The 14876-nt window shown below is 41.0% G+C and overlaps 1 protein-coding gene across 2 annotated transcripts in view; it reads left to right on the top strand.

Annotated features, from left to right (window-relative positions):
- EEF1AKMT1 (EEF1A lysine methyltransferase 1) overlaps positions 1-13902 on the top strand; it is a 30525-nt gene extending 16623 nt beyond the window's left edge. For both annotated transcript variants that reach the window (XM_006085500.3, XM_006085501.3), the window contains exons 3-5: positions 4623-4705; positions 10034-10314; positions 13118-13902. In XM_006085500.3, the coding sequence (XP_006085562.1) occupies positions 4623-4705; positions 10034-10314; positions 13118-13254 (501 nt within the window). In that variant the 3' untranslated portion in view covers positions 13255-13902. The remainder of the gene's footprint in view (positions 1-4622; positions 4706-10033; positions 10315-13117) is intronic.
- Positions 13903-14876: the final 974 nt, after the last annotated feature.

The following is a 14876-nucleotide window of genomic DNA, read 5'->3' as shown; positions in this document are numbered from 1 at the left end:
AAGAAAAAATAATAAAAACATAGTCTCACTCTGGATGCTAATTAACCGAGGTGCTTGAGTGCAATATATAGCATGCCCGTGGCCACAGACAATGGGATGGTGAGGGCCTGGGATGCGGGGTGGGGTGGGCTGCAGGGGGCCAATGGGGGGAAGAGGGGGACATTTGTAATACTTCCAACAATAAAGAATTATTTTTTGTTTAAGTTTTGTTTTAATTATAAAGGGGTGTTGAATTTTGTTAAATGCTTTTCTTTTTGCATTTATTGAAATGATCATGTATTTTTTGGAAATATTTAAAATCTGGGTTTATGAAATATCAGTGTACACTGGCAGCATACTCACACCACTGTCATTCAGGGGAGAAATGGGCCTCTTGCATTGCAGAGGAATCCACTTTTTCCATTAAAATAAGATAATTTATAAATGTGAGTAGATAATTAAGGCTCACTAGAAATTTAAAAGGAAATAATCAGCATGAATAGAAGGACACCATGAAAAACAAACAACTTGCCCCTAAGGGAAAAACAAGTAATTCAGTAAACATTCCTCAGGTAAAGACAGGAGGCCACAGAAAAGGGGTAGGACCTGGGCATCTCTGTGGTGGTGTTTCACACGTTCTCCAATCCTCTGTATTTGTGATCCTGATAGTTGCTAGTTGAATCTAGACTAGAGGCTTAATCAGATTCAGGTTTAGTGTTTTGGGCAGTACTCATACACTTGTGGGGATGTGTTCTTCCATCAGGAGAAACATTGACTGCTTGTCTTCTTTTGTGGTATGAGCAGCCAGTGGTACCCAGTGCATCAATTCCATACTTAGTTAGGGCCTTCTATTTTTTTAAAAAAATTTTTTTTCAATTACAGTTTACATTCAATGTGCTAGTTTCAGAATGATGGTTAGACGATATGGTTTACATAGTGGTCCCTCCAATATTTTGAATATCTACCTGGCACCATACCTAGTTATTACAATATTATTGGCTACATCCCTATGCTCTACTTGACATCCCCGTAACTATTTTGTGACTACTAATTTGTATTTCTTAATACCTTCACCCTTTTCACCCAGTCCCCTAACTCTCCCACCCCTCTGGAAACCATCAGTTTGTTCTGTATGTCTATCAGTCTTTCTATTTTGTTCTATTCATTTATTTTGCTTTATAGATTCCACATATAAGTGAGATCATGGTATTTTTCTTTCTTTGTCTGACTTATTTCACTTAGCATAATACATTCTAGGTCCATTCATGCTGTTGCAAATGGTAAGATTTCATTCTTTTTTAAAATAAAACTATGTTTTATTGATTTTTAGAGAGAGAAAAACATCAAACTGAGAGAGAAACATCCATCAACTGCCTACTCTATGCAACCTGAACCTGCAGTCTGGGCATGTACCGTTATTAGGATTCAAACTGGCAACTTTTTGATGCACGGGATGATGCTCAACAACTGAGCCACACCGGCCAGGGCAGATTTCATTCTTGTTTATGGCTGAGTAATATTCCATTATAGATATGTACCACAGCTTTTTTTATCCACTCGTCTTGGCCACTTGATGTGAGAGAGAAATACCAATTTGCTGCCTCCTGCATGCTTCCACTGGGGATCGAGCCTTGCAACTGGGCATGTGCCCTGACCAGGAATTGAATCAGCGACATTTTGGTGCATGGGATGACACTCAACTCACTGAGCAACACTGGCCAGGGCCTCTGCCCACTTTTTAATTTGATTGTTTGTTTTTTTGATGTTGAGTTGTATTACTTTTTTAAAAATATATATTTTATTGATTTTTTACAGAGAGGAAGAGAGAGGGATAGAGAGTTAGAAACATCGCCTCTTGCACACCTCCTACTGGGGATGTGCCTGCAACCAAGGTACATGCCCTTGGCCGGAATCAAACCTGGGACCTTTCAGTCCGCAGGCTGACGCTCCATCCACTGAAGCAAACCGGTTAGGGCAGTTGTATTACTTCTTTATAAATGTTGGATATTAACCCCTTATTGGATGTATCATTGGCAAATATCTTTTCCACTCAGTAGGCTGTCTTTCATTTTGTTGAAGGTTTCCTTCGTTGTGCAAAAACTTTTTAGTTTGAGGTATATCATAAAATATATGGCTCAAAGGAATGTCCAAGATTTTACTGCCTATGTTTTCTTCTAGGACTTTTATGGTTTTGAGTCTTATATTTGAGTCTTTAATCCATTTTGAGTTTATTTTTATATACAGTGTAAGCAGATGGTCTAGTTTCAGTTTTTTTTGCATGTATCTGTTCCTTTTTTCCCAGCACCATTTGTTGAATAGACTGTCTTTACCCCATTGTATGTTCTTATCTCCTTTGTCATATATTAAGTGGCATGTAAGTGTGGTTTTATTTCTGGGCTTTCTATTCTGTTTCATTGATCTATGTGTCTGTTTTGATTATTATAGCATTGTAGTATAGTTTGATATCAGATAATGTGACACCTCCAACTTTGCTCTCCTTTCTCAAGATTGCTGTAGCTATTTGGATCTTTTGTGGTTCCACATAAATTTTTAGATTTTTTCTAGTTCTGTAGAGAACACCATTGGTATTTTGATAGGAATTGCATTGAATCTATAGATTCCTTTGGGTATTATGGACTTTTTTCTTTAAGATTTTTTATTGATTTTTACAGAGGGAGGAAGAGAGAGAGAGAGAGAAATATCGATGAGAGGGGAAACATCGATCAGCTGCTTCTTGGCATGCCCCCACCAGGGATCAATTCCCCAACCCCAGGATGTGCCCTGACCGGAAATGGAACTGGCAACCTCTTGGTGCATGGGTTGACACCCAACCACTGGGCCACGTTGGCTGGGTTGGAATTTTTTTATTTTTTTTTTTTAAAATGTTTTATTGATTTCAGATCAGAAGGGAGAGGATAGAGAGTTGTCAAGATGCATAGAATGATCCCTGACTACAGGCATTTATCATCTGGTGGGAGAAGGAAACTGTTATGCAACATAACATAATGCAGGTTCTTAAAATAGAGTACAATGCCATGGAAGAGGAAAAGAATAAGGACATAATGATCGCAAGGTCAAGGGGGGTCCTTCCAGGGCAGGAAACATTTCACTTAGGCCTTGTAGAATGAGGTGTGGGAAAGGAGGAAGCCATGGCATGTTCAGGATGAGGGAGCTGCCAAATCACTAAAAAAATTGTTTTTATTTTTGCTGCTTTGATTGGGTGTTTTATGCTACCTTGCCTTGCGAATTGTTGATTCGATTTTCTGCTTCATCCAACCTACTGTTTAGTCCTTCTATTGTAGTCTTAATTTTAGATATTGTAGTCTTCATTTCTGACTGGTTCTTTTTGTGGTTTCTATGTCGCTTTTTATGCTTATTATCTCTTTGTTGAAGTTCTCACTACTGAGTTCATCCATTCTTCCTCTAAGTTCCTTGAACATCCTTATAACCATTGTCTTGAACTGTGTGTCTGGTAGATTGCTTGCCTCTATTTCATTTAGTTCTTTTTCTAGAGATTTCTCCTGTTCTTTCATTTGGGGCATGTTTCTTTGTCTCCCCATTTTATCTGCCTCTGTGTGGTGGGGTAGGAGTTCTGTGTATTAGGTAGATCTGCTTTGTCTGCCAGTTTTGGTAGAGTGGCCTTATGTATTAGGTATCCTGTGGGGCCCAGTGGTGCAGTATCCTTGATCACCTGAGCTGGGTGCTCCACAGGTGTTCTTTGCCTGGGTTATGAGTCCTCCTGTTGTAGTTGAGTCTTGATTACTGTTGGCCCATCTGTGGGTGGGGTTGACCCTCAGGCTGTCTGACTGTGAGGATTGACCCCAACCACAGTATATGAGCTATTGTGCAGGGGGCTGACCCTATGAAGCAGAATTTGTCCCAGTAGGGTCTGGTGCTTGCCGAGATCTTCCTTTGGATGTGCCTTTTGTGGAACTAATCAGGTGGTGTTCTTTTGTGCTTTGAAGCCAGCTCCAGGGTGTGTTGGTTCTGGGGCCTCTTGGGAGAGACTCATGTGCAGGTCAATGTCAGATGCTGCCTGTGACCTGAGGTGCCTGGTAGGAGCTACAAAGCAATCCACAGGTGATGGCTGCTTCTGTCTGGGACTGGATGCATGTAGTAGGGGCCAGCCCTTTTTGTGTCTCTGACCTTCTTACCAGTCTTGGTCTGGCTATTCTATAAATCCTTGGTTATAAGACTTCTCTTCAGCTAGTCTTCAGTTTGTTATTCAGGTTGATTGTTCTATAATTTAATTGTAATTCCAGTGTGTTCCTAGAAGGACTTGAGTATAACTTCTACCTACTCCCTGCCATCTTGGATCCCTGTTTGTCTATTAATTTAAAATCAACCGAAGGACTTGTATGCATGCATATAAGCATAATCAATGGACGTAAGACACTGGGGGTTAGGGGGTGAGGGCATGTGCCGGGGGGCAGGGGAGGCCGGGGGGAGGTCAATGGTGAAAAAAAGGAGTCATATGTACTACTATTTGTAATACTTTAAACAATAAAATAAAATTTTAAATAATTTCAAAAAATTGGCTTTAAGAAGAAAAAGGGAAATATTAAGTATATGCACAGGTTTAAATTAAAGGAACCAAATTTATGCTAATTCTAAAATGATCTGAACTCATCCCTCTGCTACAGCAATTGAGCCAGTTTTGGTACAGTCCGGAAACTGCTTTGCGCCTTGCTAAGGAAGTGACTGCGGCTGCTGGGGAAGGTGGAAGGTGAGATTCAAATTTTGTTTCTTTTTTGTTTAATCTAAATTAATATTTTCAATGTCCTTCCTCGATGAGAGATGGTTTGTAAGAAGTCTGACTCATAATCTGCAAAGTTTGTAGTTCATGATTTATAGAATATGAGGAATAAGAACTGCTATAATAACAAGTTTAGGGGCACCCAGAAATGTATGCATTGTAGGATGTCTTATCTCTGTCCTGTATTTTAATATTTGCTAACCTGCTCCTTACTTTTATACCCTTACAGTTTGTTTTAAGAGAAAAAAATCTTAATACTTGACTTTTTGAAATTTTAAGAATGTAGGTTTTCTTTTTTTTTAACTTGGTTTTCATTTTTATCAAGACTTTACATGCATAGCCCTGGCCCAGTGGCTCATTTGGTTAGAGCATTGCCCCATACACCTAGAGGTTGTGGGTTCCATTACCAGTCAGGGCACATACCTAGGTTGTGGGTTCAATCCCCAGTCAGGGCGCATACAGGAGCCAACCAATTTTCCTCTCACATTGATGTTTCTCTCTCTCTCTTGCTCTCTCCCTGCCTCTCTCTCTAAATCAATAAACATATCCTCGGGTGAGGATAAAAATCCACAAAACTTTACATGCATGTAATTGAACATCGAATGGTCCTAAAAAGCTGGTTCAGACTTTATTACTTCCACAGATGTGCATGCTTTCTGTCCATGCTCCCAATAGTATTGTTTCCAGATTTGGGTTATAACAGGGTTCATATTGTTCTTTACAGCTGAACCTTTTACTTTTTTCTTATTGTAAAATTATGTTTTCTATTTTTTTATGTGTTTCTATGTCCATATCACCTACTAACCATCAAATTCTTCCCCAGTTATGCATATCTCCTATCTATAAATGCAAAAATATTTCAACTCCTTGAAAAATATTACCTCATGGCTTTACCAAGCTGGTTGATTTCTAGCTTTGTTACAGTTCTTATCTTGGTATCTTTCTTCACCATCATGCTCATAGTCCTTTTTCCTCTCTTTTATTTTGGATTTCCAGTTTCCTATACCCCAGTCCTCATTTTGCAGCCTTAATCTGGGTTAGGTCCATCCTTCAATAGCTTCCACAAAAAAGATATGTGGGAAGGGAATTTTTCAAACCTTTCATTTCTGGCTCTAGCTGGTTTGGCTCAGTGGATAGAGCGTCAGCCTGCAGACTGAGGGGTCCCGGGTTCGATTCCAGTCAAGGGCACATGCCTGGGTTGCGGGCTCCATCCCCAGTGGGGGATGTGCAGGAGACAGCCAATCAATGATTCTCTCTCATCATTGATGTTTCTATCTCTCTCTCCTTCTCCCTTCCTCTATGAAATAAATTAAAAAATATTTTTAAAAACACCCTTTCATGTCTGAAAATGCCTTTATTCCACTCTTACTCTCAATTGTAATAGTTTTGCTGGGTATGTAATTCCAGGTTTTGAGGACATTGCTTCCTGGCCTCCAAGTATCCATAGGTGCTGTTGAGAAATCCCATGCTGTTCTGAGTTCTTGCAGGAAACCCATTTTTTCCTTGCTCAGTGCAAACTTGGTTTTTTTTCTTAATTCCTAATATTTGATGTGTCCTGGTGTAGAGTATTCCCCTCTCGTGCTGGGTGGGGAGCTCTTTCAATCTCATTTCCTTCAGTTTGGGAAAACTGTCTTAAGCCTATTTCCTCCCCCACTGTTTTTTCTCTTCCTCTTTCTAGAACTCCTGTTATTTGAATGTTGGACCTGATCTACTTTCCTTACTGTCTTCTTTTCCACCTGTTGTCTTTTTTACCTTACTTTCTGGGAATATTCCTCAACTTTATTTTCTAAATTCTCTGCTGAGTTTACCATTTCTGTTGTCATATACATATTCATTTACAGCTCTCTTTTGGGGTCTCTGAATATATATTTATTTATTTTAAACTTTATTGATTGATTTTTAGAAAGAGAGGAAGGAGGAGAGGGAAACATCTATTTATTGTTCCACTTATTATTGCATTCATTGGTTGTGATGAATATTCATTATTTTATCTTGTTTATCCTTCTGAGGATATTAATTACAAGATTTTTTTAAAAGTTTTCTTCTCCCCACTTAATCTGCTTACTACAATGTGCCTTTTCTGTTCATTTATTTTGGTCTCTAATATTAAATGTTTTCCTTGAATGTCCATTGACCTTCACCGGCCACTCAGATTATGTCGGAAAGCTGTGACACATGGCAGAACTTTCTTGCTTAATCTCTGCAGTTGGATGACCTAGGGGAGCTATTCCTAGGGAATCCCAGTGTCACTCTGAGTCTTTTCCTCTGGGGCTGGTCAGAGCTCTAGGAAGAGTCTTCTAATTCTTCCCTGGAAGTTATGTGTGTTGTGACATCATCTGGGGGACCACATTACTGAGAGGGCTGAAGGCCCTAGCATCCAGTGGGTTTAACTTAATCCTTGTCATTGCCACACTGTACCACATTACTAGTTGTGCTGGCACTCCCTTTTTGTCCCCCAATCCAGAGACCATCCCTCCAGGTTTCTATCTCCTGGGAGGAGGAGGAGAGTCTTGGGAATTACTGTCTGCCTACATGGACCTTCAGCAGCTTCTTGAGTTACTGGTCTGCAGATCCTGAGCCTTGGGTGCGCTGATGGAGATAAGGTTGCTCCCCAGCTTTCCTGGCTGCCAGTTCAGGATTTGGTGTTTGGGTCTGCCAAGTCAGATAGCATTCTCCACTGTTTTCCAGCTTTCTATGTGTGTTTCTTTTGTCTCTTCTCACATTCTCTTTCTCTTCTTGGCTTCAACAACAAAACAGAATCTTACTTGTGGTATATTGAGTGGACTTCATGAAGGTGCAAATCTACATTCCCATCCACCATCTTTAACTAGAAGTCCCAAGTTTCTCTTTTTTTTTTCTGTTTTCTTTTTAAATCACATGTAGTTGTTTATTAGGTTTTTCTCAATGACAGTGTTTTTTATACATTTTTTTTCTTTTTTCCGTTAATATGAGGGCTTCGGATGCAACTTTTAATTTTTTCTGACAGGCATCTTCAGAGAGGAAGGGAGAGAGAAAGATAGAAATACCAGTGATGAGAGAGAATCATTGATCAGCTGCCTCCTACACACACCCCCTACTGGGGATCGAGCCCGCAACCCAGGCATGTGCCCTTGACTGGAATCGAACCTGGGGCCCTTCACTCCACAGGCGCACGCTCTATCCACTGAGCCAAACCAGCTAGGGCAATAATCTTAAAGATGAGTAAAAGTGGGAGCATTTATTGAGTAATTGCTGCCTGTCCTGTCCTCTGTGTCAGCAGTTTATGAGGGTCACCTTGTTTAGTTCTCACACCCCTGTGAGGTAGTTACCATTAGATTCTCTATTCTAAAGACAGAGCTGAGGCTCAAGAGATTCAGCCACTTGCACAAGGAAACTTAGGAGTGAGTTGCCCTAGGACCCCACCATGACAAACCCCATTGTCCCCCTGGGTTCACCACACTCTGCTCCCTCCTTCTTGCATCTGAGACACTTTTCTGCTGCCTTGTACATCCTTCAGAATATTTTAGAGAAATTCTGCTTGGCAACAAGCTCAGATTTAGTTGGTCTGAAACTACCTTTATTTCATCCTCTTTCTTGGGTGATAGTTCATTGTGCATATGATTGCTGCTTGTTATCCCCGCACAGTGAAGACATCTGGCCCTCTACCTTCACTCTCCCTCCTTTCCCCCAAACTCTGGCAGCATCCTGGGCTGAAGCTCTGATTGCCCCTGTCACCCAGACGGACATGCACATTTTCCACAGATGCATATGTGCCATCATCAGGCTGTTACATACTTCAAGAGTTTTTGGACCAAGCAGCCTATCTAGCTAGCTTGGGTGCCTAATGTGCACGTGTACAGAAATGACCCTCACAGGTTTAAGGCTGAGTTTAATTTTTAAAAGTACTGTTTTGAATGATAATATATATGCATGATAAATATCTAAAAGTTCTAAAGGGGATTGAGAAAATGTTATCCTCCTTCCTCATTATCTCCAGGCCCCCAGTTCTCCTCCTGTGAGGCAGCCATGGTCTCTGGCTCTTGTGCCTCTGAGCATATTTTCTCACACTCATGCAAATGTCTTTTTGCCCCTTGTGTTCCTGGAGTGTCTTGGGGGTGTGATGTTACATAACATTCCATTGTAACAGATGGACCACAATCAACTCAATAGTTCAGTATTTATTTCTAGCTTCTTTCGCAGTTGGTTTTAAAAGTTAACTATTGGGCCCTGTCCGGTGAGCTCAGTGGTTAGAGTGTCAGCCCATGCACCAAAGAGTCTCGGGTTCGATTCCTGGTCAAGGGCATGTACCTGGGTAGTAAGTTCAATCCTCGGTTGGAGCGAGGCAACCAATCGATGTCTTTCTCCCATCTCTCTCTCTCTCTCTCTCTCTCTCTCTCTCTCTCTCTCTCTCCCTCTCTCTCTCATCTCTCTCTTTTTCTCTGTCTCCTCTTCATTCCCTCTCTTTCCACTCTCTCTAAACATCAATGGAAAAATATCCCTGAATGAAGATTAACAAAAAAAGAGTTAACTATTGGGACAGTGCTTACCTGTTCATAAACTGTAGGCTGCTGGTAATAATTTCCTTATACAGAAAAGCAGCAGAGCCCTAGCTGGTGTGGCTCAGTAAATAGAGCGTCAGCCTGCGGACTGAAGGGTCCTGGGTTTGATTCCGGTCAAGGGCACATGTCTGGGTTACAGGCTCGATCCCCAGTAGGGGGCGTGCAAGAGGCAAATAATCAATGGTTCTCTCTCATCATTGATGTTTCTCTCTCTCTTCCTCTCCCTTCCTCTCTAAAATCAATAAAAATATATATATTTTTAAAAAGCTGCAGAAATTTAAAGTAGCTTTTCTGTACTGAGACCTCATTTTAATGTATTTTTTTTGAAAACTGGAGTTGCTAAAGCAGTTATTTGGGGTTTTCCTCTCAAGATTATGAATATCACGAAGTAACTTCAAAATATTTAGTTTGAGATTAACAGTATTTGACGTAAATGTTAAAGGAACGTGAAATAGGTAAATTTAGACTTTGGGCTACCTGATTTTGCCTTTATATGTTCCTAATGTTTTACATTTTTTACTATAAAGAGCACGTGTATCACTTTTGTACCTTAACATTATGAGTTTCAGATTTTTAAATACCAGATTCCTTAAAAGTGAGGCATTTTGTTTTCTCTCACAATTTACTGCTGTCACGTTAGTTGCAGTGTTATTTCCTTTAGGAAGATGTGTGCCTAGGACCTCTGGTGTTTAGTGAAGTTGTCTAACGTTGGAAGCTGTCTACCGGAGCTCTTTGTGCACATATTCACTTTGTTTTCCAGGGTGGCCTGTGTGAGCACCCCTAGTGTTTACCAGAAACTGAGAGAGCTGCACAGAGAAGACTTGGCTGTATACCTCTTTGAGTATGACAGAAGATTCTCCATTTATGGAGAGGAGTTTATCTTCTATGATTACAATAATCCACTGGACTTCCCTGTAAATATTGCCCATCATAGTTTTGACATTGTCATAGCGGATCCCCCCTATCTTTCTGAGGAATGTCTCAGGAAAACCTCAGAAACCATCAAGTACCTGACTCAGGGCAAGATTCTGCTGTGCACAGGTAGGTGCTGGCCTGCCATCTCATAAAGGTTGATAATGGTGGATATTCAAGCCTCAGCTGTCAAGAGTTGAAAGATCTTAGAACTCACATCCTGAATCTACCACTTGTTGTGTGACCATAAACAGGCTTTGTAACCTCTCTCTGCCCCCGTTTCCTCATCTGTGAATATGGGGCTGGTAATGCTGCCTGACTTCCAGTGTTGGAGGACTGAGTGCCTGACACACATTGGGTGGGATTGCATGTGGTGAATATTCATCATGGTCGTCATCATTAGTTAAAGTAGCCTCTGCACTTGATGTTGAATCTGTGGCGTTAACGTGGATTGCCTGGGGTTACAAGTTAGGCATTAGATCGGGTTTGTTATAGCAGAACAGTGTTCTTTCCGGGGAGATTGAGATACACTATTTTCTTAAGATGGATGTAGTGAAATCTGACACAGAACTAAAACTATAACTACCTCTATGGTCTGGGCAGCCTGGTGTCCAGGCCCTGAGTGCAGTCCCCTGCTCCTGTACCCAGCCTGTGGCCGTGCTTCTGCCTGGAGCACCCTGGGCTGAGCAGTGGAGCTGTTCTTCTGGTTGTCGAGTTGTAGACTTAGTCAAAAACACAACTCTTGTTCACACAACTAGTATTTACTTATTAATGCATAGCTGTGACTAGCCCTTTGTGCCAGCTGACAGGCAGATTGCCTGACCTCATGGAGCATACATTTGGTTTTAGGGGACAGATTAAAAAATGTAATACAACAGAAGAAATGAATTCCTAATTTTGATAAGTATATGAAAAAAATCAGAGAAAGACAGGCTGGCATAGAGTCAGGGGGCTGTACTTCAGATCCACGAGTTCTCTGGGCTGAGCTGCATTGCAGCAGTGGCCTCAAGGGGAGTTCGATGAGAGGGCCCCAGCAGGTGCTGGTGAGAGTTGAAATTTTCTTTTACAGTGTCCAGCCCCAAAGGAACAAGATCCAATTTGTCTAAACAAGTTCACTTTAACTTTGTACCAAAAAGATTTATGGGGGTGAGTGGACGTAGCTCTGGATGAGGTTGGAGAGGAAACTAAAAGAATGTGCTGTGCTCTGCATGTGGGAAGTGAGAAAGGGGAGAATCCAGGATGAGTCCTGGGTTCCTACCTGTGCAGCACTTGCTATCATAGGCATCGAGGAACAGGTGCTTGGCAGCATCTGGGGTGATATCCACAGCGGTGGGCAGTGCAAGACAGGCAGTGGGGTGAGGAAGGGGGTCTGAGGGAGAAACAGTTTGGTCATCCAAAGGTTGATGTGAATATATTCCTATGAGTTTACAAGATTGGATATTACTGAAAAGGGGATTCTTTGTTTTTAACATTGTTTAAAGTATTACAAATAGTAGTACATATGTCTCCTTTTTCCCCCATTGACCTCCCTTACCCCCTGGCACATGCCACACCTCCCTCCCACCCCCATCCCCAGTGTTTGTATCCATTGGTTATGCTTACATGCATGCATAAAAATCCTTCGGTTGATCTCTTACACCCCCCCCCCCCCCCGCAACCCTCCCCTGCCTTCCCGCTGTAGTTTGACAGGCTGTTCGATGCTTTTTTGTCTCTGTATCTATTTTTGTTCATCAGTTTATGATGTTCCACAAATGAGTGATATCATGTGATATTTATCTTTCTCTGACTGGGCTTATTTCACTTAGCATAATGCTCTCCATGTCCATCCATGTTGTTGCAAATGTAAGAATTCCTTCTTTTTTACAGCAGCGTAGTATTCCATTGTGTAGATGTACCACAGTTTTCTAATCCACTCATCTGCTGATGGGCACTTAGGCTGTTTCCAGATCTTAGCTATTGTAAATTGTGCTGCTATGAACATAGGGGTGCATATATCCTTTCTGATTGGTGTTTCTGTTTTCTTGGAATATATTCCTAGAATTGGGATCACTGGGTCAAATGGCAGTTCCATTTTTAATTTTTTGAGGAAACGCCATACTGTTTTCCACAGTGGCTGCATCAGTCTGCATTCCCACCAGTAGTGCAAGAGGGTTCTGAAAAGGGGATTCTTGATCAAAGTGGAAAACCAGGTTTTTTTCTTTCTTTTAAAAAGGCATTACAATATTTTATTTTATTTTGTATTGTTTTTTAAAATCCTCATCCAAGGATATGTTTTTATTGATTTTAGGGAGAGGGAGGGAGGGAGGAGGAGGAGAGGAGAGGGAGAGAGGGGGAGGGGGGGGAGAGAGAGAGAGAGAGAGAGAGAGAGAGAGAGAGAGAGAGAGAAACATCAATATGAGAGAGAAACATTGATTGGTTGCCTCCCGTATGCATCTAACTAGGGATCAAATTCACGACCTAGGTATGTGCTTGACCAGGAATTAAATCTGCAGTCTTTTGGTGTACAGGGCAATGCTCCAACCAACTAAGCCACCCAGCTAGGGCAACACCAGTTTTTATTTATTTATTTACTAAATTTATTGGGGTGACATTGGGGAAACCTGCACCTGAAACAGATAGGTTTCAGGTGCAGGTTTCCATGTTACAAAACCAACAGTTTTTAATACTTATTCTTGCTTTCCTTAAATTACTTAGTAGGATATAATCTATTTCCAAGACACTTGAAGTGTCTTAGCTTTGTAGAGACAGGAAAACTATTAAATAAGAAAGAAAAGGAAGAAAGTAAGTAAATTTCAAAAATGTTGGAAAAGTAAAGAGGAATATGAAGAACTGACCTCCACCCTCATTTGCTGAGTGGTATTGTCACGTTGTGCCAGGGCCCAGGGTGCATGGTTGTATTTATCTTCTGGTTCATCTGGTCTGTTCTCTTCAGGTGCTGTCATGGAGGAAGAGGCAACAAAACTTCTTGGTGTGAAGACGTGCAAATTTATTCCAAAGCACACCCGGACCTTGGCAAATGAGTTTCGCTGTTACGTGAATTATGACTCTCAGCTAGACCATGATGTGTAAATGTAGACAGTGTATAATGCAGGACAGGACACTGTGTGACATTCCCCTCTTTATTTTCTTAGTAGGTTGTGAAGCTATGCACTCGGTCATCACACTTTTGGATAATTTAAAATTGACTTAAAAGATCACTCAGTATTGTCCTTGGCTGGCTTGCTCAGTGGTTACAGCATTGGTCTGTGGTCTTGGGTTTGGTTTCCAGTCCAGGATGCGTACCTGGGTTGCAGGTTCGATTTTTTTCTCTGTCCCCCTCCTCTCTCCCTTCCACTCTCTAAAAGCAATATAAAAAATGTCCTCGGGTAAGGATTAAAAAATAATAATAAAAGATCATCAGTATTTTTGAGACATTTATATTTTTATCATAAACTGAGATGTTAAATATTCAGTAAATGTTCTTTTAAAAAATAACCCCTATGATAATATTTCCTTAAGGTTGCTAAAAATTAACTAAGGAGGTAACACATACTATAACAAATCATGTGTAGAAATGTAATGTGTAATTTAGGAATGGTGGGCAAGTAGCAGTATAGAAATAACAATTTTAGTTGGTCTATAAATCTAGCCTGTAAGATGAGGGAAACCTTTTCTCCATGGGGGTAGAGGAAGGAAGAGGCAAAGCTTTACTCATATAAAAATGTATTTTAATAAGCAGCCAATATGTCTTTTTTGCTTTGGACCCTTTGTGATTCAAGTTTTGTGTTTTTTTAAATTGACTTTATAGACAGAGGGCAAGGGAGAGAGAGAGAAAAAAAAACACACACATCAATTTGTTGTTCCATTTATTTATGCATTTGTTGGTTGTTTCTTGTATGTGCCCTCACCAGGGATCAAATCTACAACCTTGGCCTATGGGGATGATGCTCTAACCAACTGAGATACCTGGCCAGGGCTTGTGATTCCATTTTAACAAGCCCGTATTTGTTTGTGATTGGTGTCTGGATTTCAAGAATGACTTGTAGCTGTAGCCTGGCAACCTGAAAAGCTTGACGTAAGCCTGGATGTGTTCCTGTCTGTCTGTCTCCCTCCAGGCAGGTGGAGTGCGCATGGCCACCAGCTGTTGAATGGCAAGGAAGGCTGGGCGATGCTCTCAAGTCTGTCTGTAAGCAGGGGGTTCTCAGGAGGTGACTTCATCTCTGACATTTTTACCATAGAACCGCAAAAACCAAAGAGGATGTTTAATAGACATATTTGTAAGTCCTTAATTCAAAAGTTTGCATTTACACCAAGACAACCATAATGTGAGTAGAAAGGGGAGGGATAATAATTGCAGTTTTGTTAGCAATTCAGAGATTTCCATGTTGTTACTCAGCTGTGTGTAAGAGCAGATGAAATGTGTGTGAAGTGAAACCCCATTTCAGATGAGAATCCCATGCTGGTTCCTTTCCTTTCCTTTCTGCAGTCTGAGCCTGAACCAGTTACTAAAACTGACCTCTTGTCCCTTCTGCCTTAATAGAAGAAATGCAGTCCTACCAGAAGTCTGGGTCATTGGCCTCTGAATGTGGAACAGCTGGCAGGAGCCAGTGTCTTCTGCGGGCTCTTCCCAAATGATTTCATTTTTACAAAATAAGTACACAACAGAAATATTGTCTGTTGGAAAAAATGTTCAATGACCAATAAGGTACCTC

The sequence above is a fragment of the Myotis lucifugus genome, unplaced genomic scaffold (genome assembly GCF_000147115.1).
Source record: "Myotis lucifugus unplaced genomic scaffold, Myoluc2.0 scaffold_19, whole genome shotgun sequence".
NCBI classification, from domain to species: Eukaryota; Metazoa; Chordata; class Mammalia; order Chiroptera; family Vespertilionidae; genus Myotis; species Myotis lucifugus.
This window is presented reverse-complemented; position numbering and strand designations above follow the sequence as displayed.